The 24,849-nt window shown below is 37.2% G+C and overlaps 1 protein-coding gene across 1 annotated transcript in view; it reads right to left on the bottom strand.

The window, feature by feature from the left end:
* MMP16 (matrix metallopeptidase 16) overlaps positions 1–24,849 on the bottom strand; it is a 183,252-nt gene that overhangs the window by 89,864 nt on the left and 68,539 nt on the right. Inside the window, exon 2 of the mRNA XM_059815306.1 lies at positions 3,968–4,116. Coding sequence (XP_059671289.1) covers positions 3,968–4,116 — 149 coding nt within the window. The remainder of the gene's footprint in view (positions 1–3,967; positions 4,117–24,849) is intronic.

The following is a 24,849-nucleotide window of genomic DNA, read 5'->3' as shown; positions in this document are numbered from 1 at the left end:
AATGTACTCTATCTGTAGACTCTGTCACATCAAATTCCTCTCTTAGCTCCATTAGTTTGAATCTTGAGGAGCTATATATGTCAAGAGAATTAAAACAGTTTAGACTCACAGAAAATCTGAAAAGATTAAAATAAAAATATGCAGCAAAACTGTAATGCTGTTCCAGTAGAGAAAGAGCTGAAACTGAACTTCTCATAACTCAAGTCTGTTGCCTAACCATATTTTGTTCTTTCGGAGTTAAGAGGAAGAATCTGTTGCTGTCTCCTCACTTTCTTAAGCCTTCAGGAAAACGTTTTGGTCTAACGCAGAATCAAAACATTAAAAAATCCTACCTTTGGTTAAACACCCCCCCTCGTTTATCCCTAATCAAAACTGCTGCCTAGGCTGTATAATGTTTTTGTTGGTGGTGGGTTGTTTGGGGTTTTTTTTTGGCGGAGTTATAACAAAAAAGGAAAATAAAAGGGAGAGTCCAACTTGACTTAGTGCAACTTGACTTAGTGGCTGGAAAAACTACAGACATTTATTTAAGAAAACTACTGAGTGGTACCCTTAAAATTATTGTGAGGAGAGACAGATCTGTTTTCTAAACATCTTTACTCTTCCCTACGATACTCCACTATTACAGGACTTTACTGACACTCCTCTGAGTAATAGGAAGCAGTCAAAGAGTGATGTAAGATACTGTATTTCAGCCCTGTTACTGACAATGATTTGTCTGCAAGGCTTCTCATTGAATGTTTGCTGAGGGTACAAGACCTTATGTATAGCTTTTGTACAAAAGCATTTAATAATAAAATAGACCACTGAGTCGATTTCAACAGCTCAAAAATTACCATTCACTCTTACTCCATGACTGATAATTAATATATAAACAGGAGAGATCACACATAAATATGATTACATTTTAATTATGAACCTTGAAGTAAACTTGGTTAGAAACTCATCTGAGCATTAAAATAAGCACATGTGCCATTTATTTATAAAGGGTGACATTAAAATAAAATGAATGCTTTGTTACTATTGCCTAGATTTAGTCAGCCTCCTATACACAACCATTCTCTCTGTATACCAAGAAGTTTTTAATGTACCCCTTTAAACTGAAAAACATGTTTTGGAAATAAACATGTATAGCAGTTTTAAGAAAAGACAACAACTAGTCTTTTTCTACTTAGTATGTTTGGTTTAGGGATGTGAAAGACCAGCATGCCAACAGTGGGTCCATTTTCTGAAGTCATCTTTTTAATGAATCATTGACTGTGTTTGGGAATACATAAATAAATCACAGAAAATACTGTGGCACCCCATGCAAATGTCAGACAATATTTTCATTGGGTTTGTCATTGTCATGATACTTGTATTCAGAATGTCCCTCATATTTTTCCACCATTATAATGATGACTCTTTCTACTATTCACTCTTCCTTATGCCCAGCAATAAACGTGCATCATGCTTTTCAAGCCACTTGGGAAACAAATTAAAAAATATAGCAAAAACAAGTGAATGGTGAGTAGTAGGGGGAAGATGAACACTGTTCATATTTATGCATATCAAAATACTCATTGAGGGTTTATCTTTTTTTCAGAGCAACAAAATCCCCCCAGGAGATTTTTGATGGTGATGCTGCAGGACATTATTTCTCTGTTAATATCCCCAAAGTTGGTTCCTATCAAGTTCTATACTGTACTACTATAACTTCTTTCAATTTTTTGTCCTTCTAAAGCTGAAGAGGCACATTGTAATCTCTTCTCAAGATATGCTAGAGAAGCAGGTAAATCCTCATGCACAAGATGAGAACTTATGGGTTTTATAAGGTTCCTGCTGTTTTTTATTTTGTAATCCCAGCATTGTATGTGATTATAACATATTAATCACAGAGAAACAAATGGTAAACTGTCACATATTTCTGGTCAAAAGAGAGTATATATATTTTCTGTGTAGATGAAAAGGAAAATTATTTCAAACGTTTATGAAATACTGCCATAAATGAACAATTGAGAAAAAAAATATTTAACCTTTGTTATATAGTCGTATCTCCCAAGAATATTCAGTGGTGTTAACTGACGGTAACTTGAGGCCACAGTTTAGTTTAATGAGTTTGGTTTTTTCTCAACACCAATGCAAATGTGACAAGTTTTTAAGAATCAGTTCTGTTCCCAACTTGACTCAAGTTAATGCAACTCCAAATGTGGAAGTAAATGCAGAATTCATCCAGCATGAGTTATATGTGCCTAAGAATAGCCATGCTTTAATATGTCCTTCTGTGTAGAAGAAAATCATGCATCAAAAGGTTTGGAAGACTCAGTATCCACCAGATTGTAAAATTAATGTTTTGGACTGCTGCATAGATGGATTCCTTTGTTTCTTACATAGCAGAAGAAGCGAAGACAACCTTGCTGACATGCTGGCCAACAAACCCAATTTAGCAAACATAAGCCACTTCCCTTTGCAATTAAAGTTTTGGTTTTGTTTGGGTTCTTTTTCAGTTCACTATCTGATACTCTAAACTAAGAGACGGCCTCCGCTTTTCCTTAGGTTACCACTTTCCATCATCTCCGTACTGCTGTGAACAGATTATTTTCCTTTTAGTGAAATATATTGCCTCTTACAAAGCTGTCACTAATGTATCTTTAAAAGGCTACTAGTGACTAGTATAGCAGCACTCTCCTCTCAAGGATCAATCACTGAAGCTGTATAAAGAGCCTAGTCTCACCACCCTGCAGGTTGGATCATAAACATACTTTTGAGCATGGCTCTCTCACAAGGCATTTACTGCTATTGCGCTGCATGTTCTAAGGTCCTTTAAATTCCTAAACTGAGGGATGTGTGATCAACTCATCTCCCCTTAGGGCAGCCCTGAGATCTGCTTTGCTTTATTGCTTTTCAATAGAATAATGCATGTGCCAGTGGAATAAAATGATTTTTCCAATCCTGCCAGCATTTTGGGTAGTCTCTTACCTAAACTCTAAATGATAGAAAAATCATTCATGTCAGCTACTTTACCAAAAAAGAATAACAAAAGATGACGCATGGGGTTGGGGCTGGTAAATGGGAAATGAGGGAGGATTTCCCCCCCCCCCCAAAATCATTTTAGAGAAGTAGTAGAAACATATTTCAATAAAATAGGTGTTGGATATGTAGTGACAGTACTATTTTGTTATTGTTTGCTTTTCAAGCAAAGTAACTTTCTCTAAAATCACAAGATAATCTTTATTGCGTTTTAACTAGAATGAGTCCAACAAGCACTTCAAATCTTAATCCCAGATACATTTTCTTACTTGTGTACTAATACTCTTTTTTTTTTTTTTCCTGGCACATTTTTAAAATTTGGCATAGTATAGAGTTGTTTGGAAGTGTCTTTTAATAGCTGTGTTTCACAAAATTTCTCTGCATTCAGTCTGTCAGTAAAACCAGACATTGCCGGCCTTACACAACTTCAGAACTGCAAAGGGCATGCAAAACTAATCCAACTTTACTGCATGTTAAAATGACCACACCTGGTCTTTTGTTACTGGAAACCATTAAATGAATGGACCAGTGAAGTATGTTAAAATTTTTTTCAATGAGGATAAGGAAAATTACACTAAAGATTTTCCAGTAAGAAAAGACTTTTTCTACTGTGAAACATTTAATGAATTCTTGCCAATTTTGAATAGGTTTCTCCACTTCCACATTGATAATCTTTTGGCACTTTCTTTAGTTAACCCTGAAACATTTTCTTTACAATCACACACCCAAAGGCAGACAGCAGTTAGGCAGGTGACTACCTGCTACCATGAAGTACAGAAAATAAAAAAAAAAAAAAAAAACCCCGCAAGGAGAGAGAAAAACATTTTAACTCCCCATCTGAAGCTACAACACTATTTGGATAACCTGGTCACCCTGCTTCATATGTTATAAAGTTTTTCCAGTTCTATTTTACCCTGCTTTAAAGAGAAAAGTCAAGAGCAGTTCGGTACCGGTTACTTACTCAATTGTGTTCCTGTCCACTTTTCCTGTCATATTAATGCCATAGAACTGCTGCATGGCAGCTATAGCTGATTGCATGGTTTCTGCAGAGCGCAACACCGACATTCGGGGGTCAGTTGGTGGAAGGTAGCCATACTTTTGTAACCATACCTGCAATGACAAGTGCAGTGGCTATTAAATAGAAATTAGAGGTAAATAAAATGCTCCCTAATAATTAGTTTTGTACCATGTATAATGAAGATTCTAATTCACCAAGCATAAATCCTGTTAGTTTGGGTTGGGGTTTTTTTGCAGAGAAGAAATTCTTGGGGGCTTTTATTTCATCTCCTTTATTAAAGATTCTGCTGTTTTAAGACTTACAGTGTTTTCTACCCAGAAGTCAGCTCTCTTTATTATCTGAAACTGCCTGCTTCAATTATTTATTTAATGTATTTATTTATTTGAAGTTACAACTTAAGCACCTAACCCTCGCTCTAGGCACTTCAAGAAATTTTTAAAGCAGGCAAAATATAAAATCTACAATATATGGCACATATAATTGACTGTTCACAGGGTACATAATAATATTCACCAACTACAATAATAAATCCACAATAGCTCTCACACAGTTACACTATACTGTTATCATCTCTCAAAGAATACGAAAGAGAGGGAAGGGAGACATTCAGCTTTATGAGAAGAATATCAAAATCACAAACTTATAGGCAAAGCAGGTGGCCAGGAGATAGATAGTGAAGTAGCAGAGTCTGTCCCCACTTACAGGAAACTCCCTTACAAGAGGATCTTCCTTTTTAAATCAAGATGGATTTAATGCAAACCATTTTTGCTCTTAACTGTGTAGAAGTGAGAGGGAGAAGGCATGGTCCAAATAACGGAAAGCTTTATGGATTAAAGCCAATATCTTAAGAACACCTGAAAAAACCCTCTGACACATGCTGTCCTCTTGTGGCAACGTTTCATAAACAAGTAGCCGTGGTTATCTTAAAGTTTCTAAGCATTCTCAATGTCTAGCCTATACAAACCACAATGTAAGACTTCTGAGTCAATGAGAGCACTGATACATCTTTAAAAATGTCTTGGCTTCTCATCTAAGGACTGGAACTGCTCACTAGAATGAAAGGTACATATATTGCCAATCTACAAGACACAGTTAAATTGTATTGCTGCAGCTTCACTCTCCCAAGTAACAAAGTACTTGTGACTCCATAAATCTGATGTTCTGTTCTTTAAAAAAAATGAATGAATAGGCTAACAAATAAAAAAATTGGTTCAGCCACCTCTTTCAAACGTATCACATCCCAGCTCATGGATTCTGAATCATTACATTAATGAATGCTATCTACCCACTCTCTCCTTACAGTGTGTTGTGGGCTCTGCCTGCCTTATACAACACTTCTGGGGTTTTTATCTGTTTATACAGAGGCTAACACCAAACTGTGTAGTCTGCAATTTTCAGCCTTAAGTTTAGCTTGCAGAGTCCACCCAATTCAGTTCTGTAGCAGGTTAACCATGTTGGTGGTGCACTCCTCTTCCATCGACCCAGTGAAGACCTCAAGATGGATGAACTCACTGCTGTGGTTCACTTTACTAACACCGAACATATATTATAGGTGAACATTGGCTCAGTGTAAATAAAAGATCAAACTGGCACTAAAGATAGGGGAAATCTTCAGGTTATGAATTCAGATATTTCTAATTGAAACAGATTTACCTTCCCATGGCGCAGTTCAGCCACAATCTCAACAATGTTTGTGAGCTCCACACAACAGGGAGATACAGTACAGAGAGGATTAAGACCCAGCCTAACCTTTCTCACCTTCATACTATCTCTATATACAGGACCCATTCAGAATAAGAAGAAAATTTTGTTTAATAGATAGGAAGATGGTCTTATTTCCAGTATAAACGAATTGCTACAATCGGTACCTACATCCAACTTTACATACTCCTGACTTCTTGCACTTTTCAGCTTCTAGGGCAAACTTGTGAATACTAAGTTTGTGCTAGATTTGGGTCATCAAACAAATAATTTAGTTGATGTGTCGCTTTGCACAGGGAGTCTGTTTTTCTTTCCATTATTGGAAGATAGCTCTGAAAGGCAAGCTAGAGCTGGAAGGTTGGCAAGAGCAATGCAATACAGGGAAACAAGACCATGAAAATAAGAAATAAGTTTGACACTGAGTGGATTGATTACAACGCAGCGTGTAGAATCCCTTTGAATTAATATTTACAGTGAGTATATTTAAGAATGGGGTTATTTTGAGATTCATCTTCTCAAGTCAGTGATATTAAAACAAATGATCAATCAGGGAAGAAAAATAATTCTGAGCAGCATGTCACTGTTGTCTAAAATGATGCCACCTTCTCAGCATGAATTTGGTACGCAGACAGAGAGCAGTGCTTTTCAGGAAGCTCTCTTTCAGGTGCTAAGGGCACCCAAAATTGATTGGTAGGCTTGTGAGGCCACCTATCACCACTCAAAACCATCCTCACTGTGGCAAAACTGAAGATGACAGAGGTATGGGGCTACAAGTAATCAAATTTTCCAGGAGCTAAACCTTCAGATATCTGAATTAGAAAAGCTATAAAGAGAGAGAGAGAAAAAATAGCTTGGGGTCTACTGCTCATGGGAGAATTGGAGTAGAGAGGACAAACTGGAATCTAGCAGAGTGCCACTGCAGACACAGAAAAGGAAAAAAGAGGTGGCTCAGAAACAGCAGGAGAAGACAGTGTAGCCTTTCTCCTTCTAAAAAGACTTAAATACAAGTTAAATACAGGATGCCTGATAGTCACTCCCTATCACTGAGCAAAGGAAGTAGACCACCTGAGTCTTCCCTCAGCCTTCAAGATAGTAACTAGAAGACACAGCCAACATACCGGAAAGTCAGATGATACTTGAAAGCAAGTTTCTTTTTTTGAAAATTCAGACAAATTGACCTCCAAACTAATAACTGGTGCATGCTTGAGAGCTAGCAGCATTTAGTGCTAGTGCTACTTGTGTTCTGTCCTTGTGAGAAAGGATCATGAAACAAGATAAGAGACAACAAATCTGATTCCTGTTGCATTCCTCAGATTCCTCAGTTTTCTATCAACAAATTTTGAAGAACCTTGGCTAAGTCTGCCAGATACCTGAAATATGCCCCTCAGATTCTATTGTGCATAGTCCAAATGCTGGGAAATACGGAGGAGAAGCTTAACTTCAAAACTGAGTCCAAAATATATACATGGGTAAAACAACAAAGAGGAGAAGAAATGGAATGAGGCAGACACAGCAGGAGAACAGAGGAAAACAATTTTCTCACAGCTTTGTATTTTTAAGGCAACCTATTAAAGAAATTATGACCAGAAGAATTTCCTCCTCCCTCTCTAGTGAAATTAGATGTCTCTCTGCCTTAATGCACTTCAGCAATGACAATGCAGTGTTGGCGAGCCATCTATCATCCTGAGGAACTCATCTGTCCTGGAAAAAAGAAATAGTGAAGTAGATCCATCTAACATGTAATGCCTGGCACACCAACAGAGACCCTTTGCACAGACTACAAAATCAGTGATATGTCCCATTCCTTTATACAGTTTAGGAAGATAAAATACTGCTACTTAAAGTGAAGGTTTTGGGCAGGACTTTCTTGTCCTGCAGCAAAATGAAAGCCGTGGTAACCTCTTATAGTAACCACAGAAAAACACAGCTGGAAGACAACAGGTTCCACCACTTCCCTCTCTATTACAGTGCTTTACTATCCTACTGCTCTAATGTTTGCCTTAGAGTTGAATCTCCCTTACTATAATTTAATCCTGTAACTTCTCATTTTTCCTACTACAGGTGAGGGAAACTGATTATTCCTTTCCCCTCTGCAGCAGCCTTTTATGTATTTGAACTCTTTCATGTGAGTCACTCTTTCTAATCTTTTTTTAAATAAACTAAAGAAACATCTTTTGTTTAATCTTATTTCCTTGTCCACATCAACCTCCAGGAAACTAGAAGCTAAAATCTATCTTTACTAAGCATCTGCTTGAACTAGATTTGTATGTTAGTTCCCATTGTTAGCTTATTAACAAACACTGGAGTTTAGCTGAAGTGTTAGGAGTAATTCAGAAGAACATGGGAGCTCAAACACTTCATTTTGAAAAAAAAACCAAACCAGAAATAACATCAGCCTAAAAATATTTTTTCTCACTAATTGAACTTCAAGACTTATGTCCCATTTATCTATACATTTTCAAATTATAAAACTATGCTTTACATGCACTTTTCCCACCAGAAATATTCCTTCACCATGGTTCTACCTTCTCTTTTTGTAATTGTAAAAGATAAACAGAATCCATTGGTCATGAAAGCTGTAGAGATGCCAGGAGTTTGTTGGGGACCTGCCACTTCTGCAGGAGTCCATGGCACCTGTAAGTGCTCAGCACACAAGTTGTATCACCTTCCAGATTTTGGATGTCATTGACTAGACGTCTAAGGTTTGGGGGTTTTTCTGCCATGATGAAAAGATCTTTTCATTTTAATTTGTAAGTACCAGTAATGCTATGCTATAAGGAACATCTGGCTATGGAATAGATAGCACTTTGTCATGTGATTGTATGTTTTTCTCCTCTAAAGGAAAAAAGCATGGACTAACTTAAAGTGTATTAAATACACCAATGGACTTCAATCATTCAGATCTTTGCTAGTTTGGGAAGAAGGAGTGCTCTTAAAAAACAGTATGTTGACGCCAAATTGTTACTAAGAACAAAGAAAACCCATATATCATTCTTAAAGATTAAGCAAGAATATTATGAAGATAATCAGCGTTTCAGAGAGCTTACTGATTTCTAAGATAGAACAGAACTTATCAACAAATTATTAATGTTCCTGAATGACAGTACATAGTATAAGCTACAGTACAATTATGTTCTATGAATCTGAAAGCTTAGTAAATCAAACAGTCTAATAAAGCATGGATCAAAACAATTTCATCAACACCTTCAGTAGTGCAGCTGCATATCATTATTATTCATGTATTCCTGTTCCTTTTTTAGATTTGATCATGCAAACAAAATTCCTATCTGTAAAGAGTAAAACTGAGATTTCATAATTTCAAAATATTTTGACTTTTGATTTTTAATACACTTCCACCAAAGACACTATAAGTGAAATTATCTAAAATGTCTGAGTAATTCAGGAGGTATGTATTTTCAAAAAGCATACATTTTTAATCTAACTTACACTGATCACCATCGGATTTAGCAGTACAAGTGCTGATGTCATTTTGAAAACAGATTGAAGGCTTTTACTATGGTATGGATAAATAAGCTAACTCCAGAATTAGTATCCATATGGCCAGGTCATTTGTCCATTTAGGCCAATTAATCATGGCTAATGGTGTGTTTTAATTACAGACCTAACTATTGCAGATAATACTGACTTTTCAGTGACGACTTGATAGCCAAATAGACAGAGATAGACAGAAGTGTTTACACAGAGCATTATAGAGAATCTTCTGCTGTTTTTCTTACCTTGTATCTCTAATGCCACCAGTTCCTCATTGGTGATTTTTTCTCTTTTTAACAGAAGACACTGATGTGAATTTACAGAATGGATATTTTGTGTATGGTATCTATCTAGTGAGAAAAATACTTCCCAAAAAAAGCATGTAAGAAGAACATATACTCCAGGAGAGTCTAACCCAGTCTATCAGAAATGTCTACAGAATGAGAATGAGAATTTTGATAGATAATGTAATAGTTTAATGGTTATGATTGGTTTGCTACCTATGGTTGTAATTTGAGACAACTAATCCTTGACAGCTAAAAAAGAGCTTGCATGTTCAGAATACATTAGTCTGGAATGTCTTGAAGCTCACAAACAAATCCACTTCTTGGCAATTGTACAGCAGGTGGAAAAGATCTTAAATAGAAGGAATCATCTTCAAACCAAGCAACTATCTTGTTTGTCATGAACAGGCCAAAAAGAAAAAGTCAGAATACCAAATTGCAAAAATTAGTTCTCTAATGATCTAAACTAGAAAGTGACCAACTTCTTTTCTTGTGAATTACTCTGACACGTTAATGATGGCAACCATTATTGTAGATTACAGAATTTGTAACAAGATTTACTAATTCAGAAAATTCTGCGGAATGTCTAGGTTGCACACTGCACTATAGTAAATACTTAGATGGAGTACTAGAAGTAGCAGAGTTGAGCTCACAGTGGGTCAAAGAGGAGGATAAATTAGGTGTCATTGAGTTCAGTGTTGCTGCAGCTAGATAGTTCAAAATTAGTCGAGGCATCTCCACTGTTCTAGTATGTATATGCTTAGAGTTTTTCCTGCATTATAGCTACAAAATGGATGTGAAACTGAACATTCATATAATACAAGTCTCAAGATAGTACAAAAACAGATTTACCAATACATGATCTTTTATGACTCTTCCTACATGAAGTCAGGAGAGAGGGAACAGAGTCTGGAATTTCCCCACACAAGTGTATGGTGACTGAAGCAATTTTAAAAGGGAGCTCCTGTCCACAGTGAGAGGTAACTCCATTGCAGGAATCAAGACTGCAGCCCAAGGGCAGAAGCTCTGCCTGGTTAGTGACTTGAACCAAACTCAGATTCCAAGGAGTGGAAAAAGTAAAAAGGCAAAATATATTCAAAGCTGTTCACTGATGTATTGGGTTTGCGTGGCAGCACTTTGGTAGCAGGGGGGGCTACAGGGGTGGCTTCTGTGAGAAGGTGCTAGAAACTTCCCCTATGTCTGATGGAGCCAATGCCAGCCGGCTCCAAGACGGATCTGCCACTGGCCAAGGCCGAGCTAATCAGCAACAGTGGTAGCACCTCTGTGATAACATATTTAAGAAGGGGGGGAAAAACCGGGAAACGGCAGCCAGAGAAGAGAAGAGTGAGAATATGTGAAAGAAACAACTCTGCAGACACCAAGGTCAGTGAAGAAGGAGGGGGAGGAGGTGCTCCAGGCGCTGGAGCAGAGATTCCCCTGCAGCCCGTGGTGAAGACCATGGTGAGGCAGGCTGTCCCCATGCAGCCCATGGAGGTCTACAGTGGAGCAGATATCCACCTGCAGCCCATGGAGGACCCCACAGCGGAGCAGGTGGATGCCTGAAGGAGGCTGTGACCCTGTGGGAAGCCCATGCTGGAGCAAGCTCCAGGCAGGACCTGTGGCCCTGTGGAGAGAGGAGCCCACACTGGAGCAGTTTGCTGGCAGGACTTGTGACCCCATGGGGGACCCACGCTGGAGCAGTCTGTTCCTGAAGGACTGCACCCCGTGGGAAGAACCCACGCTGGAGCAGTTCGTGAACAACTGCAGCCCGTGGGAAGAACCCACGTTGGAGAAGTTTGTGGAGAACTATGTCCTGTGGGAGGGACCCCACGCTGGAGCAGGGGAAGAATGTGAGGAGGAAGGAGCGGCAGAGACAACATGTGATGAACTGACCACAATCCCCATTCCCCGTCCCCCTGCGCCGCTCAGGGGGAAGAGGTAGAAAAAATCGGGAGTGAAGTTGAGCCCAGGAAGAAGGGAGGGGTGGGGGGAAGGTGGTTTTTTTTAAGATTTGGGTTTACTTCTCATTATCCTACTCTAATTTTGATTGGTAATAAATTAAACTAATTTCCCCAAGTCAAGTCTATTTTGCCCATGATGGTAATTGGTGAGTGATCTCCCTCTGTCCTTATCTCGACCTATGAGCCTTTACCTCATATTTTCTCTCTCCTGTCCAGCTGAGGAAGGGGAGTGAGTGAGCAGCTGTGTGGTGATTAGTCCGGCTGGGCTTAAACCACAACAGCTGATTTCCTCTCATTTATAATTCAAGTTTAGTTTCAATATTCTAAATCCTTTGGTTTACTGTCACACTTGTGCATGGAAAAAAACAATGTAGCTTGAGAGCAGCAGGAACGGAAGGTGTAAAAGAGCAGCCAGGAGCACCAGGACAGAGCCATTTGCAGATCCCAGGCAGGTGGGTACCTACCAGTAAGTGTCAGATGTGAGATCTGCATGTAACACTGTGCTTGAGAGAGTCTGAAATACAGTTGGAACAGGGATCAGATACTACTCAGCTCCAAAGGCAGGAGTCACATTGTTCATTCACTACTTCCTCTGAGTGTCTGTACCGAGAGTGGGTTAGTGTTATAACAACTATGACACAAATCCTTTCCCTGGAAAGAAACTCTTTGTACCTTGATCATTCCCTGTAACAGTATGCACATTTATAACTGACTGAAGAATGTGGACCTTTTTTGTTAGTTGCTGAGGGAAACTTTCTCCAGTCACTAACAGAAATCTCTGGAGAAGCCTGGCATGGATCCAGACCAGTGGAAACACTTCCACAAATAAAACTAACAGTTCTAGTAGATGTAAACACTCAATCATAGAGCGTATGTTAGGGGACACTGTCCTTACATCTTACTAGGATTTCTACAGCTTCTAGGAAAATATGAAGTGCTCTGCAGGGATAAGGATGCTGTGTTGAATAATCTGGCTGGATAAGTCATGACTGCTTCAGAAAAAGAAAAAAGAAACTTCTAGGGCTATGAAGATGACTAAGGGATTGGAGCATTTCTCCTATGAGGAAAGACTGAGACAGTTGAGACTGTTCAGCCCAGAGAACAGAAGGCTCAAGGGGGATCTTATCTATGTGTATAAATATCTAAAGGGAGGGACTAGAGAAGATGGAGCCAGGTTCTTTTCAGTAGTGCCCAGTGACAGGACCAGAGGCAATGGGAACAAAGTGAAACACGGGAGGTTCCCTCTCAGCATAAGGAAACACTTTTCACTATGAGGGTGGTCAAACACTGGCACAGGTTGTCCAGAGATGTTGTGGAGTCTCCATTCTTGGAGATATTAAAAAGCCATCTGGACACGGTCCCGGGCAGCCTGCTCTAGGTGGCCCTGTTTGAGCAGGAGGTTGGACCAGGTGACCTCCAGAGGTCCCTTCCAACCTCAACCATTCTGTGTGATTCTGCGATTCTAGACTGAAGGTCCCAGAACTGTAATATCCTGAAGACTTGTAGAATCCTGCTCATACTGGCTCAAACCACGGAAAAGTCCCTGAGGGATTAGAAATCCAGGTAAGTCACTACTGATATTTTTATAGTTTTTTTCCCCCACGGTCTGTTGTAATAATTACTCCAAAATTACTTCAGACTAATTCTTATATGGTCAAACAAAACAATAGATTCTTTTACTGTGTACACTACTTTCAAAACTGAAGTGAATTTATATTTTATCTCGCACAGAGAAAGGTGCATAGGTGCATAAAGGAATATGTCCTGAGACTGGCTGATTTAAATTAGCAATTCTACCAGAATGTTCAGTTCACTTCATTACAAAACTTTGGTTTGAAGCAGAAGACTGCTAACTTTGGCTAGGCATGTACTCCTTGCAAATTATGTTTATAGTCACTGATTTTCTTAGACAGACACTCTCCTCATGGAGAAGGGGAGGATTCATTTGTTATTATAACTCACATACTTGTACCCAGTGTCATTCCAAGATCTCCAAGACAGAAAGAAGAATAGTCTTCTAGGAGGGAAAACATGCCTACATACTTACATTCCTAAACAGTCAGCAAGTTTCATAGACCCTCTTACCCTCGGCCTATAAGGCATTGCCACTGCTCCTAACATGAGGACAAAAAAAGGACCAGCAGAGAATCAGGAAATATGAACATGGGAACAACACTATTACTATTTAGGCAGTAGAAGTCAGATAGTTTGCTATAGCAATAGAGAGAAGCAATAGAGTCCCATTGTGCTATGCTGAGCAAACTAAGAATGAGAGTCAGACATAGACAATATCTAGTTCAATGTGAAATGAAGAAACAGTTTATAGGAAGGAGAGACTGAAAACCCCTATGTACAAGGGGTGTTGAGTAACTTAATCTTTTAAACAAGATAAAGTAGAAAAAATAATGAGTAATTCTTAGTAGTCACCCACAGTCATTGAAAAAAAATTGAGGAGACAGTCCTGGAGATAAGAACCTCTCTAGCAGAGTGTTGCAAGATTAGGGAAAAAAGTCCTCATGTTCAAAGATTAAAATAAGTCCCAGGAAGTTAATTCTCCACAGAGCTCTCTTTCTACAATACACATTCAATAACACATATTGTTTATGAATCTCAAACTAAGGAAGAACTTGGGTGTAATTTTGCAACTTTTTGCCTGATAGCTAAGCAGTCTGGCTTCTGGTATACATTTTGCAAGAATAGTGGTCTACTTCTTTGACAACCATCATATTGTGGGGTATGGAGATTGCCCACAAGGTTCCATAACCTCCAGTCCTTATAAGACTCATTTTATTTGTCGAACCTTTTACTTTTTTTGCCTCTTTCTCTCCCTCTCTGTGTATCTTCTGAGAGGTTGCTTATGTGTTCCTACCTGGAACATCCTTGATCTTTGCTGGGTTTAGATTTTTCTCTTCCTTTTACTGTTTTCTATGGCTTGTTATATGTAACTGTGGAATTCATTCAGATGCCTGGATCCCAGAACACCACTGGCCAGATCAGGGTAATTGGCATATATCAAAACCAATGATGAGGCTGGAGTCAGAACAATCCTGGTTGAGCCACAGGCCCATTAGGTGTTCCTGGGAAAATCAGCTGGCTTTCACGGTAGCAGAAATAAGAATGAGTAATGCTTCTGAACTTTTCTCAGCACAGCATTGGAAAAATCCAGACAGGTCTTAGAACACCTAGAATGCCGTATAAATGCAACTGTCATTTGGTGATGGATCAAGGAAGGCAAGAGTTCAAAGTGACTCTTTCATCACACTCCAGAAGATTACCGCACCTTGTCATTGCCTTGGTGTTAACATCTTTGATCCCTATAGCTTTGCTATAATATAATAATGACCTGCAAGCTGATTATTTTGGTCTAATCCATCTATATATTGCTGACATTGTTGTGACCATGCTTACCATCACAGTATTTTAGTGCACAGTTCTTTCTTCTATTTCACTATTTCTAAAAGCAAGCAGGGAACTGAACACCAACCAGGGAAACAGAGTTTGCTGCTTAGATCCTACAGCTTAGCTCTTGCTTGGACTTTTGTTTCTTCGGTTTTAGATTCCACAAGAGAAAGGCCTATCTAACCTCACACACATATGCTAAACAATCAAAGCAATGCATTTCAACATGAATTCATAAGGACTGCCTCACTACTTCCATCGCCATCCTACAAGCAGCAAAGTCTCAAAATGGGTGGCACTAACTGGAAATGGCCACACATGTTTTTAGGCTCTGAGAATATTATTGCAGTCAATCATGTACTTCAAAAGAGGCATTCATATCAGAAAATTTAACAGTAATATAGGATTTTTCCTCATAGATTGTAAAATTGTTAGCAGCAGCAGCTACATCAGACAAATAGAAACTGTATACTACTATAAGGCTAATGTAAAAAACCTTGGTTATTTGGTATGCCTTCTGTGGCACAATTATAAATTACATGCTGTCATGTAAAAAAAAAAAGATACCAAAAGTGTATTAACCAAAAATACATTAAATCAGTACTGCCCTTTTTTATCTGTCCCAATAGGTTGTTTCAAATTATCTTAATAAAAGTACTAGAACATTGTTCTAAGACATTTACATAGGAAATACATAAATACATATGTATTTGTACCAACAGATGGTGTTGTGCTACTTTAAAAAGCCTTTTCGGAGAGTAGTCCATTGTAATAAAATCAAAAGGTCAAGCTACAAAGTTTCTTTGTGGAAATGATTAGTCAAACCATATCTGACACTTGGTATTTGAGTCCGTTAGATAACATAACTTTACTATTACAGTTTATGCAGTTTTTAGTTTACATAAGTGAAGTAGATGAACTACAAGTTAAACATCTATACGAAATATGACTTGGCCAAACTTTTTTTTTCTTCATATCACTTATATTTAATTTTATTCATTATAATAGGTTTTTCTCATTTTATAGCCATAAGAAACATAATATTTTGAATCATAAACACATCCATTAAATATCTATGCAAATATTTCCTGTATAGATGTCAATATCATGAATATTCTTATATTATAGATTAAACTAAAATGGCATTAAAGCAAAAGAACAGAAATGCAACAACGCATTGCATATCTTTTGTGGCTTTATACTTCATAGGTTTTTTTACTACACCTTTACAGATAATATTGCACGTAAATTCATACTGTACTGCACATAAGCAGTGTTTGAAAGTCTGTATCTGTAAAAAACCAACTGGCTATGCTAAAGTCAAAAGCAAAGTTGCCTTCAGTGGAAACAGGAGGTATTTAACTGAATCAGGTAGTTCCTTTATTTTGCTGATTGTTATTTTTAATTTTTTCCTTTCTACGCCTTTTCAGCAATTAATGATGTCACTACTACTTGCAATATAAGATTTTACGGCACAGAATGTTTGTTTCCCATGGTCAAAAGAGTTTTTAAATATAAATTGATACTAAACCCACTTTTAAATTGAAAATATATTTTTTTCTGTCTTCTGCTTTTCAAAGTCAGATATATAAGATGTAAAATTTAAGATGCTGTGCTTCCTTGCTGGATATCATTCCATATTTTAGAAATCCTTCTTTTTTACAATCAAGCTGGTATAAGATTTGTGATATTTTCAGTATTATAATAGCTCTTTGAAAAATCTGATTCATGTTTTCCTGCAGAAATCTGTAGATAGAAGATGAACATGGATTTTATAAGTACATAAAATCTACAGATAGTATCAGTTTGAGAGACAGGAAGAGAATGCAATGAACATAAAAGGTAATACTGTGATTTCCCAAATTACTTTATAACATCCACACAGCAGAATGAAAACAATGACAAAAAAGTATATACTACAACACAACATCATTTGAAAGAAAAACCTTGTAACTTCTGCAAGGAGGCCAGGGAACTAATAGAGATGAAAGGAAGTAAAAACCCTGAAATGTATGACTTCTTTGGAGCAATGCATCCAGTTGGGAGGAAGAAGGGCAACATTTTAATTCAGCCACTCTCTTCCTGTTTTGCAAGGAAGACAATCTATTCAGCTACATAGTAACTCTATCTGATCAGAAGCTGTAACGATGAAAAGGAAAAGGCAGTACAGAAACCAGCTCGTCCTCTGCCCCATCCTCTTTTAGTTTCTGACTTGCTCCCCAGTTTTGAAAATGCTGGTCCGGTAGAGGAGTTTCCATGGGATATTGATCTGTAATTAATGTTGCCCACTTTTATTTCCAACCCTTCCTCAGAAAATGCCTGTGGGAGATGACTCTGCAACAGGGAGGGCAGGGATCAGTCAGAATCTAGCATTTCCATTTTTACATGCTTGCTTCTAATGATTCTCTCTTATAATTTATGCAAATTAGACCTGTCTTATTTTCCTCTTGTACATGTGACTCAAATGGAGCCAGGCAGTGCCCTACAACTGAAGAGGTAACATCAATACTAGTTAAACATTTTTACCTTTTTTTTTTTTTAACCATCTTCAACAGTGATCACATATCTTTCATAAATTTTGTTTTAGCATGGATCACAATAGGTGACTACAGTAGCTTTTCTGTATAAAATTCAAATCTTAAATAGCAAGAAAAGGTGAATTTAGTATGGGTAAGACACTATCCTTTCTTCAAATCACCACAGAATCTATCACAATTGACCCCTGCCATAGATGTTAAGGTGAAGAAAAAAGACAAAGTGTAGAGAAAGCTATCTTGCTTGCTGTAATAAAGACATATCAGTTCTGAAGTAAAACATTCCCTTTCCTTGAAACCATCTCTGTGTACATTAGTGGCAGAATATGACCGACTCAGGCTAGCTGTATTAGCATCCTACTTTCTTAAAGATAAAAAAGTCCTCATACTTCATTTGATAAGTAAGTCTATTTTGCTTGCAGTACACTAACTCACCAGCTGTTTCTAATCCTTCTGCAAGTAGCAGAAAGACTGCATATATTTCAGTACATCTGCAACTCTCCTTTTTATGTTATCCTCCAAACTCTATTTTTGTTAAAGGGCAGGATTACAAAAATAGAAGGGGGGAAGGGGAAGTGGTGGATTGATGCAAGTGAGGGATGTGACAAGGTGATTCCTGCAGGCAGAAAGGGACATGCAGTAATTGCTTCAAAGCAAACCACGGGGTTATCTTTTATTAGCTCCCCTATGGGCTATGGTCATGTGTATTACAATCTTAAAATGTAATAGAATAATTTTAGCTTTGCTTAATTAGGATCTGATGCTGTGAATTCCTGAGTAGCCAGGTTCAGATGGATGCTTGGAGCACTCAGTACCTGGCAGAACTCAATCAAGTGTCTCTATCAACCAACAGCAATATCTGTACTTTTATATATATTAAAAAAAAAGTTGCTAAAAGAAAAACATTTCCTTACGCTCATCATTGATAACATTTATAAAGCTCCGACATTGTAGAGGGTTTTTTGTATAAACACATTGTTTTTCTAGCTCAAACATTCAGATAGTACCAAAATAGCAGAAAGGCCAGGGAAAATTATATGTGTATGCTTTTCTGGTTTTTTTCTTCCAAGAGACATGGACTTCCATGCAGTTAAGAAGGATAATATGCAAAATGAGTAATCTAGTACATTTTAGAAATTACATTTGCAATTAATAAACATAATGAAGAGGTCCTGTATTCTCATAACAATATCATTAGTATGCTAATCCTGTGAACCTCGTGTTTAAGTATCCCAAGCAGCACTTTATTTGATATTCGTTTGTTTTCAGTTTAACATAAGATTCTTAGACTTGGTCTACCATAAACTAGAGGCAAAATTAGAGCTGGTATGACCCCATTCAGCAATTAAATCCAAATTTCCGAAAGTATGTATATATTTTGTACAGGTTCAAACTGCAAAAGCAGCTTTTGCATGTATTAAAGCCAAGGGTGTTTACAACTGTTTATCTGTGTATGTATACATATGCTTAGGAGAAAAATTACACATTTTTTTCAGCTTTAGTCAGAAAAAATGTTTTAGTATAGTGATGGAGTTAGCAGTTGTTAATGGACAACCTGAATATTTGATTTCTCATTTCCTATCAGGAAGGAGGAAGAAACCTTAGGAAAAAGGAACAGTGTAAGTTTTGCTATACTGGAAAAAAAAAAAAAAAAAGAAGAGAAGAGAAAACAGGGTTAGCAATCAAATGAAGTCCTGCACTTTGCAAACATTAAGCTCTCCTCCAGATTAAGGTACCTCAGAACTGCAACTAAGGAACCAACACCCAAAACCCCTCCAGCCTGTGACCCGTGTAAAATGAACAAAAAAATACATATTATGATTGACGTGGCATAAACTGGTTAGGATACATTGTTCTAGTTCATCCTATCACAAAACAGAACAGACACACAAAATATTTCCAACTGAAATCTTCCAATACGTGGTGGACATGATGGAAGTAGTACTCTCATTTTGCTGTATTGTTTTTCTGTATGACAGCTAAACTAGAGCTTATTTTAGACACTTGGCAATGTTTTTTGACTTCCTACATGTAAGAGCTAACAGTATGCTTTTGCATTGTTTGAGGACGATATCTGTATGATAAACATCTACACTATAAATTTCATTTTTATCAAACATCATCTCCCTATTCACCTTAAAATTGTGCAATTGACCTTCATCATATCTATTCTAAGGTTCAATTTTTTTAATACATGCTTGCCACATGATTTTTTCTGTAAGCAATTTTTCACAAAAAATAATCTTTCTTCTTTCTCCCAATCTAAGGAATATTCAGTCTGAGAAAAGTCTTTTTTAGTTTAATAGTGGATTTAATAATGCAGCCATTATCTGAACAGAAAGTGGGGCAAAGGTGACTTCCTGAATCTACAGAAGAGTGCTTGAAGTGCTCATGCTGCTCTTTAATGATCTTATAAGGAGGAGCAGGGATATGAACAAGACTTTAATGAGAAGTTCCAAGAGAGTGAAAGCTGTGAGGAATCATATTGCTAAGAAAGCTACCTGTAGCAAACACAGGGATGTAAATGGAGGCTCAAAGAGTGGCAGCAACCTTTCTTTTCTTTCTCTTCATAGCAGAAAGTCTGAAGAAGCAGTGATGGAGACCAAGTTTGTAACTTGATGCAAATTTGAAGAAAGTTCTTCTGTCTTATAGCCACAGAAGGACAGAGCTTCAAAGTTACCAAGCACCTAAGAGTCAGAAGTAGATTTGAAGACCCTAAGACATTTACCTTAACAGAAACTATAACCAACTTTGCATTAGTTGTTATAGCATCTATAGCCATTGAAGCATCTCATGTGTCTTTTCCATGAAGTTCAGCATTATAACTCTTAGGAACCTAACGTTGCCAGGTGGAAAACCGAAGTTTTCTCCTCATTCAGTTTTATGGATAAAAAGTGAGAATGGTCATATAGCCACACTGCCAAAAAGCGAGGTATGCCTAACGAAATAAGAGTCTTTAGCAAGTGGCATTTTTAGATTCATCAAATTTAATTGATATCTAGTTCCCCTTCCCTTCCTTTCCTCCTTTCTAGAGAAGAAATGCAGTCTTGGTTCAGCATTAGGTAAGTTTTTCAGATCTGAAAGCAAAGTAAAACTGAAGGATCTGATAACATCAAAAGCTCTTAACTGGTTGTATATACTCATGTCAGGATCATTATCCCTACCACAAAAACTGATAATCACGGTAAGCGATTGGAAACTAAATATTGGACTAAACATGGGAAATTCCACATTGCATTGTCTCAATGGTGCTTCATCTCCTGCCTTAGTAAAAACTTCCTATTGGACAATTATGGAATAATCTGGCTATCAGGGTAAATTCATTTTCACCCCATCAGTTAAAGGTTGTTTTTTTAAAAAGCGGTTTTCACTTCAAAGTTTACTGTCCACTTAACTGATCCGCATTATTTTTTGAAAAGATAAATAGGAGAACTCAGTTTAGCTTTTCATATTCTTAAGGCCAATCCTATTTAGTCTCCTCAAATGAAACAATGTTAATACAGACCCTTACAAAAAGGCATTCCCTTACTCAAATTTCTCCTCACCCTTTCCTAGAATTCTGTCTTGTCTTGATGAATCACTTCCTGAGATGAAGTTGTCAGAACCTAACAAACACTATGTAAGAAAATAGTAACAGATTAGCTTAATGATTTTAAAATACTTCAGAATTTTTAGAATTGTTTTTAAGTATCCTAACATTTCCCTTTTGTAGCACACTGAACAGCTGTTTTCGCTGAGCTGTCCAAAACATTGCCCAAGTCTCTTCTCTCAGTGACTACAGTTAATTTAGAAATCTGCAACGTGTGTGAGAAATTCAAATTATCCCCTTTAGTATGCATTACCTTATCAGCACTGAATTTCACCTGCCACCCTCAATAAATTGACAACCATTCACTCTAATCCACACATTCTGAGAACTGTACTATAGTACTTAGCAAATAACCTCTCTCTCTCCCAAAATAAATTCAAAATCTGATGATAAACTCACTTCTTAACAAAATCTGTGGGAAAAAGTCTTGCAAGGGTAAGTAATTAATGGATTAAGTTTCAAAGTTTTAAGAAATATCCTTTTTACTGGCAAGTTGAAAATCAGGATGGATTGTCTCTTCCCTAATGGATGTGCTTTATTTCAAAGCAGAATTAGTTCAGGGAAGTCCTATGACCTTTACTATGAAAGCAGGATGATCAACAGTCTTCTATGAGAACAGGTCTCACATTATTTTCCTCCTAGAGTTAACAATCTTCTTAGAGATAATAATTCTTCATGAAGAGGAAGATGTGATAGGATACTTGTACAGTCACCATGGCAGTAGCTATTAGACTTGCATTTTTGCATATCATGATCTAGAAATCATTAGTCTTTCTTTTGTGCCTGTTCCCTTTATCTCAGCCCCACAAAACACATGTGGTTGTGACAGCAAAGAGGTAATGTTTACTGTAAGCAAAAGCTGTATATTTAAGTGATATGAATCATAAGAGTTTGGGAGGTCTGGCAGTTGATGCCTCCAGGGAACAGTGCAGAAGCCTTAATGAAAAAAAGCAGTGGGGACTGACAAATAACAGGACATAGGTCTGCAGAGGGACTAATATAGACCAGTGTGGGGCTGGAAGGAACTGGAAAAGATTAATGTGGTTTTAGTGAGCACTGAACTGCTTTGTAGGAAAAAGAATCTGAGAGAAATGGATCAAAAGTCTGCTACTGAGGTCTGGGATGAAGTATTGGCTCAATGGCTGTTTATATAAATGGCTTCATTTGTACACATAAGGTCTAGACAGGTGGAAAACACATATACATCCCTTCAAACTTGACCAAAGCCAGTTTTCTGTCATATGATTAAAAAAAAATATTAAAATCTGCTTGCAGGCTCAGAATGAGCTATTTACTTTGTTTCTTTCTGTGGGGCACATAGGGCAGCTGATATACCAAGTTCTGTACATGTCATTTTTCATAATGGAATACTTGAACTAAGTCTTGCAAAATCCTTACAGCTAATTAGTGTGAGAAGAATATGTAGAAAGTCTCTGTTCCCAATCTCGGGAAGGTCTTGAAACATTTCAGATAGTGCCAAGTAATGCAGAATTCAGCATTATAATAGAAATGCTTCGCAAGACTTCTTTTTTCTTCTCCTGACACTAATTTTTATGTTCTACTTTCCTTCTTAACTTTAGAATATTGAAAACGTGTAACACCAGGAAACTATCTGAAATCTCTCGGAAAAGCTGTTTTGATTCTTATATCATGTATTGAAAATTCTGCTTAAAACTCAAGTGCCTCCCCATGTAGTATGAATCTGGTACCCCCAAGCACTATTCTGCCATTCTGAAAGGCTTCCAGAGTAGCTGCTCTTTTCTAGAAAGGCACAGAATCTAATTTTGAAATACTCAGACTTAAAATTTAATTTCCACACAAGACTGGAAAAGTTTTACTGCAGAGAGGTTAATTCAGTACAGCATAGACATGTACAGATAGAAATCTATCCTAGAGTTTACATTGCCTTAAAAAATTAGTTTCTCTGAATGTTTCACAATTTTAAAGGATTTCTTCTTACAGCAGATCAGATAGGGAAATAATGGTAATCTCCTTTCATAGATGAGGAACTGAAGCAGAGCTAAAGCAAAGAACTGTCCCATTAAGCCTCTGACAGGAGATTGAGAGGAGAGGAGGAAACTTTCTTGGACACAAACTGTGCTTTCTCCTAATTCGTCAGAACAAACTCTTATGCTGATACTTTAAAGTTCCTGAAGTTGATGGAACTGCTTTCACCTTGATGTTTAACCAAATGCTTTGTAAATGCATAAAAGTACGCACTAAGGAAGGTTTCAGGACAATTTAAGTCTTTTGCAAAAGAGGAACCACATGAATGAAAGAACATACACTGTTATGAATGAAAGAACATACACTGTTATGATTTACTTCCATATTCAGATATTACAGCCAGCTTGATAAGGTGTCTTTAACTGTTAGCTAATTCATAATTTGCCTTCTTTTTAAATACATACTTTTTAAAATAAAAAAAACCATACTTTTTTAAATACTAGACCTTCAAAAATCTGTGTCTGTGACTCTTGTATTACTCACTAGCTTTACAGATGTGTCCCCACACCATACTTTGGATCATATATCAATTTCTTAAAATAACTACAAATTTCTCATACTCCTAAGCAAATAAATATATTTATATTGTATTAGTATTACAAAATATACAGTACCAATTAGCATGCTGTGGGTTATTTCTACGAATACTTAAAACCAATGGAAATAAACAAATAAATAAATATGAAAATAAATCAATGGAAATATGCATATGAAAACACTTCACTATTTGTTCATCTTTTAACTCATAAAATTCAATTACCTTCAGTTGTCTCCCAGTAAAATTCTGCTCTCACCTATGAAATATCAGGTAAGGACTTTGGAAGTTATTTTTAAGAAACATCCAAATAGACCTGTTCTTAAAAATGGATCTTTCCCTATTTTAGTGTTATAGATATAGGAATTTGTTACATTTTTACAGCATTTTTGCATGCATTCACTGAAAAAAAGGCCATCAAAAATTTATGCTAAGGTATACAGAAATTTCCTTCCAAATCTTCAATTTATCCAGAATTTCATTATATTTACTAAATATCATTAAATATTTTCCAATTTCAGTGAATTTACAGAAACGTGAGCAACAGTTTCATGGAATATTTTCCATTTTTTCTTCCATCAGATATTTTCATGGTTGAAAAGCTATTACTTGAAACTTATGTATCTCAGGGTTTCTTTAAACCACTTACTCTAGAATACCTGATTCCCTAACTGGCCTTAGTGCAGTACCTATAGTGCAACTCTTATTTTTGGAGGCAAACACCTTTTCCTTGGATAGCATAAGCATTATCCCAGATTCCTCAGGTTGATTTGAATTCAGGTTTTTGCCATTCAGAAAGATCTTTAGATCACACAGGTATGCATGAAAATTCCTTTCACAGCAAGAGCAATAAGCAGTTTTTGGTCCCATTCTCCTGTTTCCTATTCTAAGCACTGGCATACAAATCCACACTGCTACTTGAGCTCTTCTCTGTGGAGGCATTCCCACCACTTCAGGTAGCATTCTTCCTATAGAGTAGCATTTCTTCAGAGGGTGGAGAGTTTCAAACTTGCCTCTAGTCTGACAGACTATTGCAAGGGACTGTGGCAGAGAAGAGTCAAGAATATGAGCAAATGCTTTATTTGCGTTTGACCATAATAGAAAATTTGATGACTCCTTAGCACCAGCTATCTGGCAGTACTTTTCAAAGACCATGGTGAAACAGCTGCTTAAAGACCTTATTTAGCTTGACAAAACTTGAAGAGAGTAGATGTCACAAACAAACTTCTCTTTTCCATATTTCTGAGTGGAAGCTGAAGGTATTGTATAACCTGTGCTGATAAATACCCTGTTCTTGCTTCCCTGTAAAAAGAATGCAGATTT

The sequence above is a fragment of the Gavia stellata genome, chromosome 3, assembly GCF_030936135.1.
Source record: "Gavia stellata isolate bGavSte3 chromosome 3, bGavSte3.hap2, whole genome shotgun sequence".
Taxonomy (NCBI): domain Eukaryota; kingdom Metazoa; phylum Chordata; class Aves; order Gaviiformes; family Gaviidae; genus Gavia; species Gavia stellata.
The sequence above is the reverse complement of the archived record's forward strand: the minus strand, read 5'-3'. Positions and strand labels throughout refer to the sequence as shown.